The 21,146-nt window shown below is 50.0% G+C and overlaps 1 protein-coding gene and 1 long non-coding RNA gene across 4 annotated transcripts in view; one reads left to right on the forward strand and one right to left on the reverse strand.

The window, feature by feature from the left end:
• The window catches only part of SLC14A2 (solute carrier family 14 member 2), a 424,969-nt gene that overhangs the window by 401,088 nt on the left and 2,735 nt on the right, over nucleotides 1-21,146 (forward strand). The window contains exons 13-21 of the mRNA XM_077900639.1: nucleotides 9,224-9,346; nucleotides 11,675-11,757; nucleotides 12,498-12,657; nucleotides 13,530-13,719; nucleotides 14,080-14,208; nucleotides 15,107-15,299; nucleotides 17,792-17,939; nucleotides 18,576-18,710; nucleotides 19,806-19,855. Of these exons, the coding sequence (XP_077756765.1) occupies nucleotides 9,224-9,346; nucleotides 11,675-11,757; nucleotides 12,498-12,657; nucleotides 13,530-13,719; nucleotides 14,080-14,208; nucleotides 15,107-15,299; nucleotides 17,792-17,939; nucleotides 18,576-18,710; nucleotides 19,806-19,855 (1,211 nt within the window). The remainder of the gene's footprint in view (nucleotides 1-9,223; nucleotides 9,347-11,674; nucleotides 11,758-12,497; nucleotides 12,658-13,529; nucleotides 13,720-14,079; nucleotides 14,209-15,106; nucleotides 15,300-17,791; nucleotides 17,940-18,575; nucleotides 18,711-19,805; nucleotides 19,856-21,146) is intronic.
• Nucleotides 4,988-21,146, reverse strand: part of LOC144315705 (uncharacterized) — a 29,566-nt gene continuing 13,407 nt past the window's right edge. For 2 of the 3 annotated variants that reach the window (XR_013381503.1, XR_013381504.1), the window contains exons 3-4: nucleotides 7,183-7,337; nucleotides 4,988-5,158 (exon numbers count right to left, since the gene is read on the reverse strand). This is a non-coding gene — a long non-coding RNA (uncharacterized LOC144315705). Of the gene's footprint in view, nucleotides 5,159-7,182; nucleotides 7,338-12,955; nucleotides 13,324-15,274; nucleotides 15,871-21,146 lie in introns of those variants that run through there. The other variant, XR_013381505.1, reaches the window with a different exon arrangement.

Below are 21,146 nucleotides of genomic sequence, written 5' to 3' on the forward strand. Positions count from 1 at the left end.
GAAAATCTTTGGGTTTTTGAATCTTGAATCTCCATGTATGTTTATATTATTCTTCTGTTGTGCCCAAGGCCACTTGCCAACTCTCGTGAGTGAAGCCCCTAGAAACTCTGCCTTATGGTCTGACCTCATTCACTTATTCATCCAGAAGACATGTATGAGGAACTGTTAATATGTTACTCAGGACTGTGCTTGACAACAAACCGGGAAAGAATCAGCCCAGTTCCTGCCTTCAAGGAATTCATTTTATGGGAATTTGCCTGGCCAGGTGAGTAGTCTCACCTGAGGTGAAGATGAGGGTAACACAACAGATTGCCTAGGCTGTGTTAGTTTACAGCACCAGTTTCATTATCTTGAATGAATTATCTGGTTGGATTGGTCTTCTGTTCAGGAAAAGTATCAAGCTTTTGATGTTAGGGGTCCCAGAAAGATTTCTGTGCTTTGTCTCTTGTCCTTTATCTTGCCATTACCTGATGCCCAAACATTCCCACCCATCCCCTCAGTTCAACGCTTTGAACCTGTTAAAATATAAACAATCCTGGGAAGGTAACACAGTAAGCATGATCAGTCATTTGCATCTTAGGTTGTAGGAGTCATTTCCGAGAATAGTTGAGATAGAAAAGGAGGAGAGAATACAAAGAAAAAAATGGGTAGAGTACTTTGAAAGAGTCTTTGGCAATTGAGGACATGCTAGGTGAGTCTAAGGTGGGTAAATGAGGTCTAAAGCCCTCTTATTTTATCATAAATGATAATGACACTGTTATATTTGGCTTGGAGGAGAAAAAAATGGCTAGGGTCATGGCTGTCTGCAGTGTGGAGTAATGAATGTGGAAAAAGTCAATTTACTCAATATTACTTCAAAAGATAACTAACTGGGATTAATAAGCAATCAGACTTTGAATCAGTGGAGAAGAGCACTTTTTCACAATGGAAGTTGACTTATAAATAATCCCGTGAGACACTGAGTTCCCTGCTCTGGCAGCGCAGGGACAAGGGCTAGACACCTGTTGGGGATGCTTGCTTTGGTTGGGGGTAGACCAGTTGACCATGTAGCCTCTGTCCTCTAACATTAGTTTCTCTGATATTCTGGCCCTGAATCCCTACATAGGAATGAGAAGGAGGCATCACTGAGGTGACAAAAAGTTAATAACATGGAGATCAAATAAACCAAGAGCATACCACTGTTGCCCTTAGAGATTTTCCTATAGCTTGACCTTTAGCCACTTGGTCAGTTTACCAAAATGCTCAACATGCTTATGTGAATGCAAGCTGAGGTGCCAACATCACTCAACTGTGCCTAGTCTTTTAATTGCCCTCCTGTCACTCTCTCCTCTCAGGAAGTTCTTCTTTTGGGTCTGTCTTCTAAGATCTGCCCATTTGGAAATTCAAATCTTCATGGCCTATGTTTGTGGCTACATCAAACCCATGTGCCCCAATTTGTTTGTGCTTCTTGTATGAGTCTGTTTCCTTGGGTCATAAAGGTTGCAAGGGTCTGGGGACAACTATAATCTAAATTAGTTAAGAGTTGGCAGTTAAAGTGTAGGTGTGATTTCTACTCAATAAACCACAGTCTCATTTGGCAACTTGAAAGGCATTCAGTTTTTATGTGAGATTTTTTTACTTGCCTGACTTTTCCCACCTCTTGCCATTCAGAGAAGATAGAAGAATCCATAGGGAACAATTCTGTCCCTAGTGAAACTAGAATTGCAAGGCCCCAAGGAGGGAGATGAGGATTGCTAGAAAAGTGTTGCCCTTTGTAAATTGATGACTATGAGTCCCCAGCCCCCTCATACAGAACAAGCTATGGGAACAGAATGAAGTAAATGAAGTAGCTCTTTGGAGAATGTCTAGCCCAGCATGCATTTATGCCACCTGAACTCTAGAGAAGTCTGACCTTTCCAAGTTTAGCCCCTAGTGATCAGTGCAGCCCTCCTCCTTCTACAAGATTGGATATGTGGAGTTGAAGGGAGCCATGAGTACTGTGAAGAAAACAGTTCTGAAGTGAATTCTGATTGAGCCTTCAAGGAAATCATGTGTAGGCATAGACAGATGTCTTAGGGAGCCACTGGTACATGCGTTGCAGCCTTCAGTAAGACTCATCCGGAACAAGAGTAAATCTTGATATTCTCTCTTACAGAACAGGCCTTGATTGCCCCACCCTTAGCATATATGACAGATACTCTGCATGTCTCATGTGGCTCATGGGCTGCATATGAACTTGTGAATGGCTCCTCAGGGAGAATTATTTCCAGGCTTTTCAAACCAGTTACATGTTGTGCTCAGATGGCATCTTTCCTGCCACCTTTAGGGCAGATTAGGGGGCTGGAGGGAGCATACCACAAGAAGTTCAGGAACCCTCAGGAAAGACCAGAGCAAGAGGGTAAGGGATAGGGCATGCAGAACTGAGCCAAGAGCCGTCAGATGGGGGACAAGGAAAGGTGTCATTGGCAGACGTCCATGGGCCCTGAACTAGCAATACCAAAGTAAAGACCCTGTGCAGGGGACTGATCTCTAGTCCGCTCCACACCTGCCCCTGGAATGTGGGGCCCCCCAGCTTTTGTTTGCTTTCCTTCCTCAGAAGGACCTCCGTGATCAGGTCCCCTCTTTGGCAGTTCTAAAACACCTGGCATGTTGGGAAGGGGGCCTTTGACGTCAGTGGGGAGGTTGTCTACTCGGGTGTAGCTAATTTCCTCAATGTGAGGTTTTGTTTCTAAACCTGGATAGGCTGCCTCACACCGGATCAATGAGAGTGTGTGTGTGGAGTGGGGGTTCACAAACCTAGGACAGGCTGGGGGCATGGGAGGGAGAGTGATGCTTGACCCATCATACCCTGAAGCCAAACAAAACATGTTTAGATTGGGCCTCCCTCCTCAAACTCCAGCCCACCAGGCCCCATAGCCCCATGGGATGTGGGAGTGTCCCCTTTCCTAATATATAGACCTCAAGTCATTTCTGGAGGCAGTGGTTAGGTCATGCCCTTCTTGCTCTGAGAGAGTCCCATGGTGAGTCCCCAGGACACCCATCAGCATAAGTCAGAAGGAGGAAAGGTCTGAAAATTTCCACAGAACCAGAAATACAGCATCTAGTATTGGGCTGTGCAGAAATTTCTATCGAGATGGCAGTACTGTCCCCTAGACTGTGCCCTGCCTATACAGGGAATTAAGGGAGTTTATTGAGGCTGGAAGGCAAATTGGCCCCCTGAGGAGACAACACTTAGATGATTGCTTAAAGGCAAGCACTGGAGCGAATTTCTAATGAGAGGAGTAACTGAAGGAGGACAGGGAAGCTCCTACTACACAGTCCCTGGCTCTGTCCCTTTAAAGGAAACCTGTCTTATTAAACCAGGTGGGGGAACCATGGTAGCCAGAGCCAGTCTTCCTCAGGGAGTGTAGAAAGTCATCTGTTGTCAGAAAGGGCAGAGTGAGAGCAAGCTGCAGAACATTTATCTTTCCTCTCTCCTCCTCCTCCATGATACCCTTTCTCAACCGGAAGACGTGTGCCAGGCATAGGGTCAGGGAAGGCAAAGTGAACTTCCAGAGGGTCAGCAAGAGGATGGGCAGGAGGTCCCCAGGAACTGAAGGGCTTTGGGTTTAGGGCGAAGTCCAGCATCCGGAATTGAGGACCAGAAACACCACCCAATTGGAAAGAAGCTTCGTCCCACATCTCAATGGTCTAGATTCCTCCAGCCCTGTGCGGGAAATCAGGAGCCCAGGTAAGAGGTCTTGCGGGAGAGAACTGAACCATAAACCACCCACACACACACGCACACCCCAGCCAACAGGACCATCTAACTTTTCAAAGGAAGAGGAAAAAAAAGGGCTGGTGCTTTTCTGTTCCTGTCTTCTGTTGAGCTAGGGCATCAGGGGAAGCTAGTCTTGAAACCGGGAAGATTACTAAAAACTCTAAAGAGAATTTAGATTCTGAAAGCTTCTAGCTGGAAGAGCTCTTAAACAGATAGACTTCAAAGGCCTTACTTTGTAGATAAGGAAACCAAGGTTTGTCCAAAGAGCTGTTCCTGTGATAGAAGGGCCTGGGCAGAAGTCCAGGGGTTGTAACTCACAGCTCTGAGCTCTTCTTGCTCACCTGGTGATGAAACCAAGTTAATCCGTCAGCTCTTAAACCCCCTTACCTCCCCAGCTGCCCACTGCATGCGCCTTCACACTGTTTGTCATCCTTTCTACAACCTTGTGACCCACAGCTGTCACATCACGATGGTTCTCAGGGCAGCATCATGTGGAGTTGAACTGTGGAAGCTCATGCAGTGAATTTGAAAACTTTCTTCCCAAGTCATTACCTGCTTCTTCCAGGGCTGGGGTACCTGGTCCAGGCATATTGGTCTCTCCCCTCAGGTCCTCTACCCCTTCCTCAGACATGCCAACAGAACTAGACCATCTCAGGATCCACAAACATCTTAACATCCCAGCTTAATAACCTATCTCTTTGGCACTCCTCTCTTACACAGCCATCTTAGATTACTGTAGACATATTCTGTGTAGCCACAGAGAGTGGACGTTTCTAGAACGTTCCAGGATATTGAAGTTATATGATCAGAGAATGGACAACCTTGTATGGTATGTGATCTCCTCTAAGACTGGCACCAAAGGATGTGAGCTCTGGTGAACTTACTGAGGAAAGGCTATCCTGTGAGGCTTGAAAGGGCCTGTAGCCAGGCCTCTGCTTGAGAGCAATACACTGGCCTTGATATAACCCTTTTCTCAAACTTGTACAGTGTCTACACCTTCCTTTAAGGCTAGAGGAGGGAAAATAAATTTACTCTTAAGTGCCAACTCGAGCTAATTGGTATTGGTTGTCTGAGTGTTCTGTGAAGAAGGAGTCTGAGACTGTTTTCAAATTTATCGGAAGAAAATGCTATCACTAATTCGCTATGCTTGCCACAGATAATGGAGAGGAAGGAGGTGAGGAAGAGGATATGGGGAAAGGGAATATGAAAACACTGCTACTAGAGAAGGCAGTGTGCAATGGTCTGGAACTTTCCTTGGCCTTTTATTGAGTGTCACAAATGTAATGATACACAGGCAAGTTTGGAGTGGGGTTTTGAGGGGGCAAATTTTAGGGAGGGGTGACAAATGGTCTTAATGGTGGGTTCCAGATGCTCCATATGCTGGACATTGCAAGTGATGCATGGATGGCATCGATCCACCTGCAGGAGACAGGAACATCTGTTCAAAATCTGAGAAAGACAACTTGCAGAAAGAATTCAGGCCTGGGCCTGTCTGGGTGAAGACTGATTTTCAGTGAGATGGACGAGATCAGTTTCTCTCTTCTGAACAATGTCATACGTGGTCTGGGTTTGTTTAGTTCCTCTCAGAGAAATGGCAGGAAACTTCAAAATTGTATGTGACAGATGGGGTCCTCTACAAAAAAATTTTTAACTCTGGTGTTTAAACAGTTGACATTTTCTGTATGTTCAATGTCAGTAGAGGCAGAAGTACTCTAGGGCGCCGCTGTCCAGGAAAAACACCTCTGAACAAATACTGTGCCTCATAACTGTTCTTTCGTTCTTTTGTTTTGTGAGTCAACAGGAGGAAAGGGCTGCTAGACTCCTGCCTATAAAAAAAGAGGATGGTGGCAGTCCTCGAAGGCAAGGACCATGCCCCTACATGCACTAGGACTCTTAATAAGGCTTGCCAGAGAAGGAGAGCCTGGCTCCTACACCGGGTAGGCAGGCCATGGAGTTACTCAGCCACTAAGGTTTACCCGCGGGCTATCGAGGGCAGAGCTTTCCAATCATGTGGCCACAGCGCCCACAGAGCTGGGCCGGCAGAGCACCCACCAGCCTCTAAGGAACCAGGTGGGCCTGGGGGGCCCCGAGTCCATGGGTGTAGGCCCTCTGGCCATAAATATTATCTATTCACTGTACCACCTATTTTCTATGTGTGCCGTGACGTTAGGGGAAGAAAAGTTGAAAGTACTTCAAAAAAGTAAGTTATTATGATCAAAAAATTACTCATGGGCTATAGAACAAAACGCTTAGCATTTTGTGATCACACAGAACAGACCTGTGTAATATGTAGTTCCTATATTCTGTTGAGCAAGATCTCTGTCTTCGATGGTCTGTCTTCTGTCCAACCACCCTTGCAGGATTCCTGGGTTTCTGGTTGGTTGGTCACAGATGGCTGAGCATTGTATCACCATCTGTAAACTTCGTTTCTTTTATCCAAGTACCACTGAAAATAATCAGCTCTTCTCCTATAACCTGCAAAACCCTACACGACTCAGCTGTTACTTTGTCAACCAATGAAAGATGCTCACCTTTATTTCAATATGTATCAAGCATTTAACAATTACAATTCTTCTTAAAAATAGTTCGTAAAATGGGGCCTTCTTAAAAATAGTTCATACCTTCTTAAAAATAGTTCATACTTCTTAAAAATAGTTCATAGCCTAAAATATCCAATGATTATTCATTATACCATTCAAAACTAAAGTGCATGGTATAATTATCCTTCATTAATTTATTCAGCAAATACTTGAGTGCCTACCCAATCCCAGGCTCGTGCTGGGTGCTGGGAAAGCCTAGATAAACGGGTATAATCCGGGCTGCCAAGGACCTCATCATCCTGTGAAGGTGACAGACGAGAACACATAGTTGACACTTGGCAAAGGTAAGAGTCAGTGCAGGCAGGTGTAAGGTGCCAGGCGTGCGCCAGGACAGGGAGCCCTCCTGCCCAAGTGGAGGAACATGTGCCATCCAAGGAAAGTGGCCTCGCTGGAAAGGTATCTGACACAAGAGCACTGCAAAATTATTTTCCAGAGCCTTTTGCAAGCATCGTCTCCTCTTCAAAACAATAAGAGAAAGAAACAGAGGGTATCCCTCCAAAATATCTGCCATCATTCTATAGATGGAGCTTGCAAGGCCTGCCTAAGGGGGTCTGCCTACTTCTTTCTGAGAGCCATGCCTGCAAGTGGGTGAAACGTCACTGGAAACAGCATGCAGAGATGAGTGACTTGGGTTCTCTGCCAGAGTTACTGTTGTTTTCTTTGTTCCCCGCCACATCGATAAGCATTTATTTCTAAACCATCTGATAGAAGTGCCCATGATACTCTTGAAATCACCTTTTCCCATTAGGAAAGTCCTGAGAATCTGTCCCAAAGATAGCGGTAAACTGCTGCCATTCCAGCTTTAAGGTATTTTCACAGCCTTGGGAAATTCATGATTTTTACCTCCAGTGTTCTGGTGGCATCTGCTCCCACTTTTCATTCTCAAGTGCTGGCAGGCACATCCAGCAGGGCTGCTGCCTCCAGGCCCAGCCCTTCCGTCATAACCCACGGGAGACGCACGACCACCCCTGGATCAGACCGTATTTGGTGTCACCTCCCTAAATAAAGACCAAAAAAAGATGCTCAAGGAAAAGAAAGATACTTTTTTGCTTTAGCTTTTGGTGGTGGGGACATCAACCTGAGGAGCACCTGGCAATATGGGCCCTGCCCCACTTTCCTGGGCCCTGAGCCACTTGCAGAATCTGGGGGGCTACAAGTGAGGAGCCAGGGCATGAGAGCCGAGCCAGACCTTGTGCAGCCATTTACAGAGCTTCAAACTGGGGGTCAGGAGACCTGGGAACAACTCCTGGCTGTGCCATAATTAATGAGCTGTGCGGCTTAGGTGAGTTCAGTTTTCTGGACGTGGGAGGTAGACGGTGATCTTGTAGCTCCATGCAATGCCCAGGCGAGGGTACTAAGGACAAAATATTGCTCTGCCCAGAGGCCAGGGGTTACGGGGGTGTATGGGGGGTGGCCAGGGCCGCTGACACTGCGCTACAAGAAACAGGAAGCAAGCGTCCGGCAGAGGTTGCAGAGGGCCCCTAGGGCAGGCTGATGTTCCAGGTGTGTCTGACATGGGATCGGGGTGGGGGGCTTCTCCCTGGAGTTATGGAGGAAGTGAGGGCCTGGCGCTGGCACACAGACAGGATGCTGGAATGGGGACTTTCTTCCCCATCCTGCTGCCTAGAGGGAAGGAACATGGTTGCCTGTTTGCCCTTTCAGTCTGGGAGTATAGACAAAACCCCTTTCCTTGCTCATGCATATCCCATACATGCTCTGGGTGTGGGTCTTGCTATGTTCTGAGCTTTGCTAAAATCATTTTTGTGCAAATGCTGTGATCCAGATGGGTTCTCTCAATGTAAGGGTGCACTCAGGTCAGCTGTGGAGCTTGGTAAAAATAGACTACAGTTCAGCCAGTCTGAGATGGGACCTGAGAGTCTGCATTTGATGTCCATGGAGCTGGCCCATGAACCAGACTCTAAGCAGCAAGAATGCCGAGAAAAGGACTGAGGGCTGAGAGTCACATGGCCATTGGTAGGAAACTCCAGGACCCATTCCCACCTCGGTTCTCCAGCTTGTGCAGACAACAATGCCCAGGCATTATTCCGAACCAAGACCGCAGGTGACCACTAGATCACAGCGGCCAGAGTGCCCTGAATCCCAAGCAGAAAGTATTGAAACTGTGTACCTCTGGGACCACCAAATACTCCAACTGATCCACGTGGGGTGGACATGGGTGCATGGACCGCAGCAAGCCAACAGGATGCTGTAATCCCAGGCCCAGCTTTGGGAAACTCTGTCCCAAGAGATGAGCACGCTCTGCTCCCCCCACAGTCTGCATTTTCAACCTGCTCCCAGATGAGTCTGATGCTGCTGGTCCCAGGACCACATCTCAGGTGGGAAGAACCCAGGTCGGTGGTTCTCAGCTCAAGCTCCTCAGAGCCACCTTTTAAATATGACAGGCATTGAAAAACTTTCGTTGGTAGAAAGCTCCAGGACCCATTCCCAGCCTCGGTTCTCCAGGCATCGGGTAAAGAGCCCGGTGGTTCCAAAACACGGTCAGCATCGAGGACCGCCCGCCCCAGCCCCTCTCCAGAGGGAGGCCAGGTCACTAGCTGCAGCACTTGAACGCCAGCCAGGCTGGCAAGGCCCAGATGAGAAGGTCCTGCTGGGGAAATAGGGCAGACCAGCTCATCTCTGTCTTGGCAGGTATAGGTGTCTGTGACACGGTCCCTGTGGGGAAAGGGATTGGAAGTGTTTACAGGGGGAGCAGAGACACTGGATGCTTGACACAGACACAGATGTGGTTACTACCTGCAGCCTCACAGCGACCGCTCCTGCCCTTCCAGCTTCTGCATGTGACTTGTCCCCACACCGCCTGCTTGGCTCTCCCTGGGCACAGGCCAGGGCGGACACTGACCTGTCTTGTTTTGCCCCTGGCTAGGTGGCGGGAGGGAGCAGCCAGCGGCAGCAAGCACGAAGGCCGATGAGGGCTTGGAGGCCGTGCCCCCCAAGCCCAGGAGCGTGTTCCACATCGAGTGGTCATCCATTCGGAGGAGGAGCAAAGGTGTGTGCTGCTTCCCCTTCACTCTCGGGTCGATTTGCTCATCTCTAGAATGGGGACAATGGCAGTGCCTACTTCACTGGGCGGTAGGCAGAGCCACGAGGGCCAGGCTTGTTTTTCTCACACCCAGCCTGTGACCACAGCACCACCCCATTGTCTAGACCCGTCAGGGGGCCGGGGGGATGCTGATGCTGGGATAAGCAGCTGACTCGGGAGGTCTCAAACTTGACTGCATATTGGAATCCCCTGCCTCCCATCCCAGGAGACTAATCTAATTCATCTGGGGAGCAGCCCAAGCCAATGTAAGAGCTTCCAAAGCTCCCCAGGAGAGTCTAATTTCTTGCTGAGCCACAAACCACAGGTATACCGACAGGGCTTGAGGTAAAAAGTTCTCACCCACAGTGGCCACCGAGATGTCAAGGCCAAGGAAACAGGTGGAGAGTCGTGGATGGGAGGGGGCTCCCACAGACCAAGAGGGGCAGCCAAAATGAGCCAGGGAGGAGCCCGGGACCAGGGAGGGGCTCGCCCGGAGTCCTTGCTAGTCAGATGCAAAAGTAGCCATGTGATGGGCCTGGGCAGAGGGGCAATCTAATTCTGCCCCTGAAACCTCAGGGAGGGGAACCGACTCCCCCACAGTCATGCAGCTGGTGAAGGACAAGGCGGGGGAGGACCAGTCAGTGTCCTTCATACAGCCTCACATGCTTTCTAGAAGATGTGTTTGTGACATTCTTGCTCTGCTTCACCTAAGCCTCCTAGTTTCTCACCATCTAGAGTGGCCAACACAGAAAACAGGGCCGGGGGCAGAGGGGGAACATGTCCTACATGGTAGAGGGTACTGAGACTTCTCAGGGACCCTCTAGCCCAGGAGTTTGTATCTGACAGGGGCGGGGGGTGGGGGCCACTGGCATGGCAAGGAAGAGGTACGGCCTTCCTCAGAAGGTTAACAACCCCCCTCCAAACATCCTTCCTCATGGGGCCTGGGGGCTGGGGTGGGGAGAGTGCCAAGGAGCCTGGGACGTGGGCTAGTGGAAATTGCTCAACGGCAGCCACGGGTGGGGGCAGGTGATGATGGGGGTGTTCCACACACAAGCAGTGGGTCCACCAGGAGACACAGACACACAGGCCTCAATTCCTAGAGGACTCCTTGCTCCTACTCTTTATCTCAAAGCTTCCAACATTAATTAGTTTGCCCTGCATAGTGTAACTTCCCAACCACACAGGTACTTGCAGCCCCTGCCCCTTCAGAACTGGGAGCTCAGCAATGCGTCCTTCCAGCACACAGGTGCCCTAAAGGCTCCTGAATGCAGCAGAACGGCCAGTTCAGTCTGAACCTACAGGGAGGGCACTCAGAGCCCAGCCTGCCATCCTCGCACTTGACCACGAGAGGGAACCAGAGCACCGAGGCCGAAGCTTGCCAAGGCCTTCTTTTGGGATGCATAAAACCCTGCTACACTTGGTCATCCTAAAAAATAACCCATCTGGTAATCATGAAAAAATAGGCTTGCAGCAACTTCACAAGGGTTTCCTAGAATTACAAGAACATGACAAAATCTGTTTCAAGGATTGATGTAGACATCACTTGTCTTAATCCAACTGGCAGTTGCTGCTAAAATCAGAAATAAATCCAAAAACACGAGACCAGGACAGCCCAAGGTCATCCAGATGGAGAGAATCATGGTCAAACTCAAACCCACACTTTGCATGGCTCAGGCAGTTTAATCCTCTGGGAGAAATAACATCCAAGCTTTCCTTCCTTCTATGCTTAAAAGTTCATGCAGTGTAGGAGAAGGAACCCTAGTTTGGAGATCATGGCCAAGGCACTGTGTCCTTATCTGAGAAATAGAAACGTTGAGCGAACTCAGAGCCTCTTCCCTGGAGGCCAGCCTCTGAACTCCCTAAATTCAGAACTCTCTAAAGTGTCCTGTTTACATGGGGAAGTACATTTTCCACCTAATGTGAGAGTCCAAATGGGTTCTTTTTTTTTTAATTTTTATTTATTTATGATAGTCACAGAGAGAGAGAGAGAGGGGCAGAGACACAGGCAGAGGGAGAAGCAGGCTCCAGGCACTGGGAGCCCGACGTGGGATTAGATCCCGGGTCTCCAGGATCGCGCCCTGGGCCAAAGGCAGGCGCCAAACCACTGCGCCACCCAGGGATCCCCCAAATGGGTTCTTGACCGAAAATTAAAAGAGGCCTTCCAGCTGCAAGACGCCATGGTTCTGTACTCACACAAGTGGAATAGGAAATACTGAGTATTTCAGCCCCACCTGGAGAGCTCTGCTTGGGTGGGTAGAGGTGTCCTAATTAATGTTGTGCTTTCCTTAACTCCAGTGTTTGGAAAAAGCGAACACCAGGAGAGACAGACCAAAGACCCTTCTCCCTATCAGTACCGGAAGCCCACGGTTGAGCTGCTGGTGAGTCACAAGTGGCCGAAATGGGGCAGGGTCCCGGGCCACAGAGCCTGCCATAGATCAGGGAGCGGACACTGGGGAAAGATGTCCTCTGATTTAGGCCAACTTTTCTTGAATTCGTTATTTCTAAAAACTAAATAACCTGAGATTTAAAAATGTCTGTTTTTTGTAGTCTACTTTATAAAACTTCATGTTCCTTTTATTTGACGTAGTTACTATCTGTCTACCTCTAAATCGGGCATTCAAGCATTTCGGAAACAAGCCAGCACCAATTTTTTTAGAAACAGAATCTTCACGTGTTTAATTTTAATGGATAGTTAGATTTTATAGACGCGACCTGCTGGGGGGTGGGGAATAAATTCTTCTGGGAAGAGCATGGTGTTGTGGTGGTAATGGATTAAATAAAGAGCCTAAAGATATGTGGTTAGAAACCAGCTCTACTGTTGGACCTTGATCTTTGCCAGTGAGAACTCCTGCTCCACTCCACCCATGCCTGAGCCCTCACCCCCAGGATGAGGACAAACACAGTGTCCGTTGTACTGCAAGGCTCTGGCCCGTATTAAATGAAGTAACGCGTCAAACGAGGCAAGGTCTTCCTGTCCACAGAAACATGGAGACCACCAAGCAGCAGCATCACTAGATACCCAGTGAAAACGTTAGCATGGTCCCCGAGCCAGCACAAAGGTGGCTGCTCAGCGTGTGAAGCACGGGATATGGGAGCCCCTTGTCTTGTCCCTGGACAGGATCTGGACACCATGGAGGACAGCGCGGAGATAAAGGTGGAGGCGAGCACATCCAAGGCCTCCTGGATTCAGAGCCACGTGGCAGCCAGCGGGAAGAGGGTTGGCAGGGCCCTCAGTTACATCACAGGGGAGATGAAGGAGTGCGGCGAGGGGCTGAAAGGTAAGTCCACCCTGCCCCTAACGTGTCGCTGCCACCCGTCCCAGCAGGTGCAAAGCCACGGGCCTTGACAGATTAGACTGAGGGCCCTGTCTAGGGTCTTCTATAAGGGATGAGAGTCTTTTGCTGTTACAAAAGACATGCAGACACTTGGGACGTGAGTGCACTAGGCGTCAGTGTGCAAGCCCTCATTTTGGAACATAGCAGCCGAGCTGACACACATCCCCTGGGGCATTTAGGCATGAGATTCTAGAATCTGCATTTTTCTCTTAAGATTTTATTTATTTATTCATGAGAGACACACACAGAGAGGCAGAGACACAGGCAAAGGGAGAATCAGGCTCCATGTGGGGAATCCGATGTGGGACTCAATCCCGGGACCCGGGGTCACAACCTGAGCTGAAGACAGATGTTCAACTGCTGAGCCACCCAGGCGTCCCTAGAATCAGCATTCCAAAAAAAAAAAAAAAAAAAAAGCCTGCCCTACAGATGACACTTGGGAGAACTATGTTCAGTGTTCCAGTAAGTTCTCTCTAGCAATCTTCCCAGAGCCTGTGGCTTTGACACCTTCTATGCAGCTAGAGAACTTTCCTCTTGGATACGTCTTCTTGAAAACTCTTGCCACCCTCACAGGGGCACAGATGGCTCAGGGGACCTTGTCCTCACAACCTAAAAACCAAAGTAAAGACCATAGAGCTGATGAGGGGTCTAAAGAGTTTTCTCCTGGGTTTTTGATGCAGCTTCCCCTGTGGCAGGTGGCAGTGGGGGCTGGTGCCCTGAGAACCCCATTCAGTGCGGAGCTCCCCACGCCCAGCGGAGTCTCCCGCGGGCCTGGCACACCTTAACTTTGACTCCCTGCCCTGCTTCCATTTCAGACAAATCTCCCGTGTTCCAGTTCCTCGACTGGGTTCTCCGGGGCACGTCGCAGGTGATGTTTGTGAACAACCCCCTCAGCGGCATCCTCATTGTCCTGGGCCTCTTTGTCCAGAACCCCTGGTGGGCCGTGTCAGGCTGCTTGGGCACTGTAGTGTCCACCTTGACAGCCCTCATCCTGAGCCAGGACAGGTAAGTTCCAGGAGCCCTGAGACTCAAGCACAAGGCCAGAGGTGGCTTCCTGCGGGGACCATGGGCCACCTTCCCCTTGCCTCCCCACTGGCCTCCAAGCTCAGAAACCCCTCCATTAAGTACTAACCACAGCCACTCATGCATTATTTGGGAACAGCTTCACGTCGTCCAGGGGGACCAGGAAGGGTTGATGGCTTTCCTTCCTGTGCCCAGTGGGGCCATCCTCTGGAAGGCGTGTGCAGTCAGGCCCCCACTGACAAAAACCTGGGTCACAAGGGGAGTCAAGTAGGCAGTGCCCCCAGTGCCCCTCCTGAGGCCCCGGGGAGACCCCACCTCACCCGGCCTCCTATGTCCCCCCAGGTCTGCCATCGCGGCGGGACTTCACGGCTACAACGGGGTGCTGGTGGGGCTACTGATGGCCGTGTTCTCAGACAGAGGCAACTATTACTGGTGGCTCCTGCTCCCTGTCATCATTATGTCCATGTCTTGGTAAGTTTGCTCCTGAGGCTGTGGATACAGTCAAGGGCCCCCCCAGCGTTTCATCCCAGCTCTCCGCGTGTCTCCACTCCACTTTAAGGGGGCATTGGCTTAGCTGGCACATGGGAAACATCCACCAGCAGTAATTCCTCGTGTCACACAGCGACAGCCCTGTGCCCAGGGATCTGGGGATGGTATCACCTGCCATCCCTCACTTTTCTCTTTTTAACATGTCAAGGGGTTTCTGCCAGAGCACAGAGGAAGGAACTGGGGCACATATAGGTGAAGAGCCATACCACAGCGTGCTGTCAGTTTCTAGAAACTTTCTCACACTCCCCTACCCACCCCCCCAGCTTTTCCCCATCCTCGGGAACCCCTGACCAGCCTAGGACAACATCCTAGTGTAGCCTGAAGGACCAGCCACCAGGCAGAGCCCTCCGAGGGCCAGCCTCAGCTCCCCTTCACCTCCAGAGATCAGCACAGGGCACTCTGGCCAGGAGGCTCGGCGCTCTCGGCTGCTCCACGAACGTTTGTTGAATGAATAAATGAAGGAATTTATTCATAGAATGACTGACTCCCCTCCCTGTCACTCTCCCAGCTTGTCCTCTCTCCTCAAGCCTGAGCATGGAGCTATATGACTTTTCAAGGAGTTTCTGTGACCCCTTGCCTTGGGTCTTGCCCCCAGAAAGCCCTCTCTCTGCAGTTGAGCCCAGGCGTTCGCCCTGTCACCACGCCAGACCCAGGGAAGAGGCCAAGGGAACACAGGCTCAGGGCGAGTCAGGCTCAGAGAACGTACCCAGCAGGCTCCCCATCGTCAGGAAAGTACAGGGACCAGCCCTCCCCAACTCCTGCTCAGCCTAGTGTCAGGGCAGGAGCCTCCTGAATGGAGTCTCTTATGTTTCTGCCACAGCCCCATCCTCTCCAGTGCCCTGGGCACCATCCTCAGCAAGTGGGACCTCCCCGTCTTCACACTGCCCTTCAACATAGCCGTGACCCTGTACCTGGCGGCCACCGGCCACTACAACCTCTTCTTCCCCACGACGCTGCTGCAGCCCGCCTCCTCCGTGCCCAACATTACCTGGTCAGAGGTCCAAGTGCCCTTGGTAGGTACCGTGGAAGGCAGGGGGCAACATCTGTCCAAAAGCCATGTCAAAGTGGCATTTGCGGATTCCACATGCCAAAAGCCTCCCCGGGTAATGGCTGAACCACGACTCGGTGTGAGGTGCTCCACATGCAGCCTCTCGTTAGCCACCACCCTTCTCCTTCCTCCTTCTGAGAGCTAACAGGACCGTTTGTGGCCCACACTGTCATAGCACAGAGAAAGAAACTGAGGCCTGAGGTCATGCAGCTAATCGGTGAAGAGCAGAGTCAACATTAGCCCTCCGGCCTCCTGACTGCTTTGAAAAAAATCTTTCTGAGGCTTTCCTCCAATGTTGCTCCAGTTTATTCTGTGTATTCCCTTCTATCCGTGTCACTGATAAAGGCACACACATCACACGGCCACCTGTGGGCTACAGAAGTCTCTGTTCTGACCCCCAGACTTGATTCCATTCGCTCTCTCCGGCACGGTCCCACGGTGAAGCGCAGGTGTCCCTCCATTAAGAAATGTCTACATATCAGAGCTTTGAATGGTGTTTTACGAGGATTTTGCATAGAACGCCTGCCTCTGGAAGTCTGCCAAGATAATTAATAAGACATGTTTTCGCTGAGGTTCTCCTGTTTTCCATTACACTAGACTACACTCCATGGTCGAGGGCTCCCTCTGGAACCTTGTTGTTGGCAGGCCATCATCTAACCACAAAGCCGCTTGGGCTTTGTTGGAAGAACTTTCAGAAACAATGAGGCCTACGTTCTTTTAGCATTTCATAGTATACAACAGCATGGCCTGGTAGAAAGGGCCCTGTGTTTGCAGTAAGAAATATGATTTAGGAAGAGAAATACTCGTGTTAGCTTCATCCGTGTTGATTTGCGTCTGTGTATGTGAGGACCCTCATGAACCAGAGGTAAGAAAAGGTTAGCGATTCACTCATTACACTTCCCTTTCCTGGTATTTACCCCCACCAATGAGTTTCGAAGGCACAATTGCTCTAACTTGTTGCCTATGGGGGATGGTGTTAAAAAAGGCAAGTTTAAGAAAGTTTGCATTCTCTATGCCACATTTCCAATGGAAAAGATATCTAGGAATTTCGCAGAAGGGAACAACAATTAGGGAATCTCATACAGACACTTCAGAGCCCCAAAGTTCTAGGAGAGAGAAATGCAGTTTGTGCTGGTCACCTTTTAAGAAGTAACTTTCCTGCCAATCAAACGGATTACGACAATGACCCCTATGTTTTGTCCTTCTGACCATTCATGACAGCCTGGAGCATTGGGGGACCAAGTCAGTGTCAGAGAGAGAGTCTAACACTCCCAACAATGTCGAAGCCCCATGAGTTCCTCGGCTCTTTGGTCACTGGACGGCCCCCTGGACGGGGCCACCAGCTGGGACCACACTGCCCAGCACCACTGCCTCTGCATCAGACTCCCCCACCTGCCTGCCTTTGCCCACATGGTAATACCAGAGCCCCACCCTCTTCTCTGTGTTGGGGGTCCCAGGAGATTGAGTCTGGCCCACCAGGCCAACCCACAGGCTCCTGCTGTGTCTTCCTGTCCCTGCACACCTCCAGGGGCCAAGTCCTCTCAGAAAGCAATGGGCTGAGAGAAGAGCTGGCTCCTCAAAATCCATGGCCATCCTGGCCCCGGGACTCTGCTCCTTCTCAGCTCACCGCCCGAGGGGTGAGAAAACCCCAGTGTACCCTGCATGGCCCAGAGGCCCCCTCCTTTATACACTCTACTAACTCAAGAACCTTTGGCCAACTTCCAAAGCATAGGGGCTAACCCCCGTTGCTGGGGAAGGCTGCATGCTCAGGATCCTTTTCCTGAACTCCGGAGCACCTTTGCAAGTGCCCATAAGGCAGTGGATCCTGCCTTGTCAAACCCTTCACTTTGGCAGACGGGTCCCCCATCCCCAAGCTCCCTGGAGGCCTGATGCAAGCAGGGTGTTCACCCACCAGTCACCATCTGATTGGTGTACCAAACAAGAGAGCAGAGACCGTGATCCTACCTCCTCAGGGACCCTTCTGTGGACATGAGTCCAACTGCTCACATAGACTAACGTGACCATCACCCAGACACCTTATTCTTGGAAACACAAAGGACCATTTTTTCATGTAATATTCAGCCTTCTAGTCATAATTCTAGGGTGTTTTTTTAAATGTTACAAGAGGGTTTTCAAACCCTTTGATCACACATCTCTTGCTTTTGTAATGGATAATTCCCTCATTTTAAGTTTTTAGTTTCTCTTCACTGGGGGTTTAGTGCCTTACACTAACGTCTCTAAATAAAGGAAGCTTAACATCCTGAATGCGTATTGGTCTAAGAACTCAAGATTAAAGCAAAAAAGCTGTGTTCCTTTTAGAGTTAATCTATTTGAATACAAACATCTTGGAAACCTGCTGCAAAACATGGGCGTAGAGGGTTTGGCACAAATTGTTTCCAGCCAGGGCTCAAGTTGTGTTGTCTCCCTCTATAACCACATGCGACTCTACACCCACAGCTTCTGAGAGCCATCCCTGTTGGAATCGGCCAGGTGTACGGCTGCGACAACCCCTGGACTGGAGGCATCTTCCTCATAGCTCTGTTCATATCATCACCTCTTATTTGCTTGCACGCTGCGATTGGCTCCACCATGGGGATGTTAGCAGGTTAGTGTCATCACTTCTTCCTCTCCGATGGGCCATAAGGATGTTAGTGTCTGGAGTCGACTCCAAAGAAAATGGTGACATGTGTCTTTAATGACCCTCTCCCCCTCCTCCCACTGACTCCTGTAAACTTTCCCTCCATTATACCCTGTTTTCCCCACTTTAGGTGCCAGTGTCCTCATGCCTCTGGAAGGTTTGAAGTGTTAACCATTTACATCTTAGTATAAATTTAAATTCGGGGAGAGGTTAATTCCAGGCATGTTTGTAGTTTACATCCTATCCCGAGGGATGATACTCCAGTAGAGAACGTTAAGATAGCAATGAAGAAGGAAAGGTCTTCTTTCTTGGCTGGAGGAAGGAACTTCTCTGGACTGGACTGCTTAAAAAGGCTGTAGAGTCCTTACTTAGAAAGCTCTCGTCTTCCCCTGACACTTCACTGCTAGTACTCATGTGGTTCTATGGCCATATCAGTTTATTTTAGTTATTTTTTCACTGAATAAGATCAAAAGTTCTTTTTCTATAGAAGCCTAAGGGAGTGGCCAGTCTGGGCTTTGAGCACGGTGGTGGTTTCCAGGGCCAGCAGGTGAGCCCCCGTGAGATCCCCCTAAACTCAGCACCTATGCCTGTCTTCTCCCGCAGCCCTCACTATAGCAACGCCCTTGGAGTCCATCTACTTCGGCCTGTGTGGCTTCAACAGCACACTGGCCTGCATCGCGATAGGAGGCATGTTCTACGTCCTCACCTGGCAGACCCACCTCCTGGCCGTTGCCTGCGGTAGGGACCACCTCCAGCTCCCTCTGCACCTCACACACCTCCCGTGGGGCTGTCCCTGTGCGGAAAGCCACCCTGAAAATTCGGCGGGCCGTTCAGCAATAAATGGGAGGATTGTTTGCGTCATAAAAGGGTTTCTATCTAAAACTGTTCGGAATGGTCGGTTGCTCAATGATTCACATGGTAGAAGTTATTTTCACGGAACAAAGAGCTCAGCCACACGAGGACAGAATTTCTAGATGATGGTTGTTTGGGGGTTGTTCGGGGGGCTGTCTCTGTGATTGTTATTCTCCTGGCTGGTGACGGAAGCTAACTGATAGAACAACTCTTCTTCCCCCAAATTCATCTTCATATATAGAATTGGGTGATTTACATCAGATAGATAGAAGCACCCAAACACTGATCACAGGACCTTCAAGTAATGCTTATGTGACAGGAATGCCGAGGGCTGTGGGCACCCAGTGCCTCTCTTATAAAGATTTGCTCTTGTTAATATGCTAGGGACAACTGGGCAGCCTTCAGTTGAGAAACTGGGGGTTCAGAAGCAAAGCCCAATTACACTGGCTCATTTTCACAGAGCCCCCCTCACCTCGTACCGGCATTCAGCTCTGGCCAGTGGCCAGCCCGGCCATGCCCTCTACAAGGGAAGCCTAGAAGACAAGGCGGTGGGCCCATGTGGTCTTCCTCAAGCTTACAGAATGCTGCTCCTCCCTGGAAACCCATATTCTGTCAATAACTCATGATGAACTATTCCAGCAGGGGCTTCTGGGATCCACTCACCTTGGCTGTGATAGTAAAAATTTTCATGTATGGTTTATGCTGCTAAATGTTCCTTTGCTAGAATGCAAGGTGGTGGAACCCAAGAGAACCGTAACCGCTCCATTCTGGCCCTAACAAAGTTCACCTGCTGTCTTAGCTGTGCCAGCACCTGCCTGGAATTTAACATGTTTCAAAGCTATCAAGTAATAGAAACATAACTCAAGTTTTAATTTTAATCTGAGAGATAGCATTTGTGGCAGAGAATGTCTGGGGAGATAACATACAGGCTAAGCTTGAGGGTCCATTAGTCACTGGACTGTCTCTTGGTTCTTTTTGCAGCGCTGTTCGCGGCCTACCTGGGCGCTGCTCTGGCTAATGTGCTGTCCGTGGTGAGTCAGCGTACGCTAAGAACATGCCACCATGCCCTTCCAGCTGTTTTGGGGGCTCCCCAAAGCCAGTGCAAGCCTCTCCTCCGGGAACCCCTCCCCAGTTCATCTCTCTCGTCTCCAATCACACTGTCCACCTTGGCACCTGCTACACAGGAGGAGCTGGGTTTAAAAAGCGTAAACGTCAACCATCGGTCAGATCAGACCCCATTGCCATTGGGCCAATGGAGCTTCTTACAGAGGGCTAACTTGAGCATTATCTTGTAAATTGAATTCTTGCATCATCCCCTAGAACTTCCCTTAAATCTTCATGATTTAATTTTTTTTTAATGTTTATAGATCAACTGCCCAACCAGCTTATGGGCCAGTGTACATCTTTGTCCATCCCTTGACAACTAGGAGTTGAGGCGGTCATGAGGGAAAGCTCAGGGAAGACAGGGAACCAAGCCCCAGCCATACCTGAGAGAAGCCAGAGCTGCTGGCTATGGGCATGTGCAGCAGGCCAAGAACCTCCTGGTTGTGCCCTGGTGTGAGGTGGTGTTGAAGTCAGGAGGAGCCACATGGCCAGTTCCAGCCCCACAAACCCTGGGTTAGGGTCCCAGACCCAGAGCAGAGCTATTAGGGCTCAGTCATAGTCAGTGCCTCCCTCTTTTGGATAAGGGTTCAAGGGCACATTTTATAAAAGCCACCAGGAAAAGCCCCAGTGGTCCTGAAGGTGGGAACGGAGGCAGGCATTCCATGCACACCTGTCTGAAACCCTTCTTCATCCTCAGTGAAATTGGGCAGATTGAACTTAGCTCAGGAAGAAATTTTCTTAGCAAGAGAATTGGCCTTCCCTGACCCTATCCCTGACCCCAGTGGACTGAATTCCCCTCTGGGCCCCAGTGGCTTTTGCATGTACCTCTGCTCCCACACGCGGCCTTCAGTATTGTGTATACAGTATTGTGACGAGCCTAGTATACATTCTTCCTCTTCCAACTCCAGCCCGTGTGCTCCTTCAGAACAGGGGCCCAGTCATAGTCAAGTCTTTAGCTCTAGTACCTTTTGCAGTACCCAGCACCTGACAGGTGCACAAGAAATGCTGAAGGAGTGAGTGAAAGTCTAAAGGCACAAGCTGCCACCGTGGGAACATAAGAGCTGGGGCTGAATGGTCAGCCCTCGAAACACAGACGGGTAAGGAGAGCATGGAGTCTGGGCTCTGTGGCTCCTGTGTGCTCCAGGCCCTCCCCTCCTGCTGGTGGTACCCACCCTTACCTCTGATTGTCCAGCCCGTGACTAGGTGTCACGCGCCTTC

The sequence above is a fragment of the Canis aureus genome, chromosome 6 (assembly GCF_053574225.1).
Source record: "Canis aureus isolate CA01 chromosome 6, VMU_Caureus_v.1.0, whole genome shotgun sequence".
Taxonomy (NCBI): domain Eukaryota; kingdom Metazoa; phylum Chordata; class Mammalia; order Carnivora; family Canidae; genus Canis; species Canis aureus.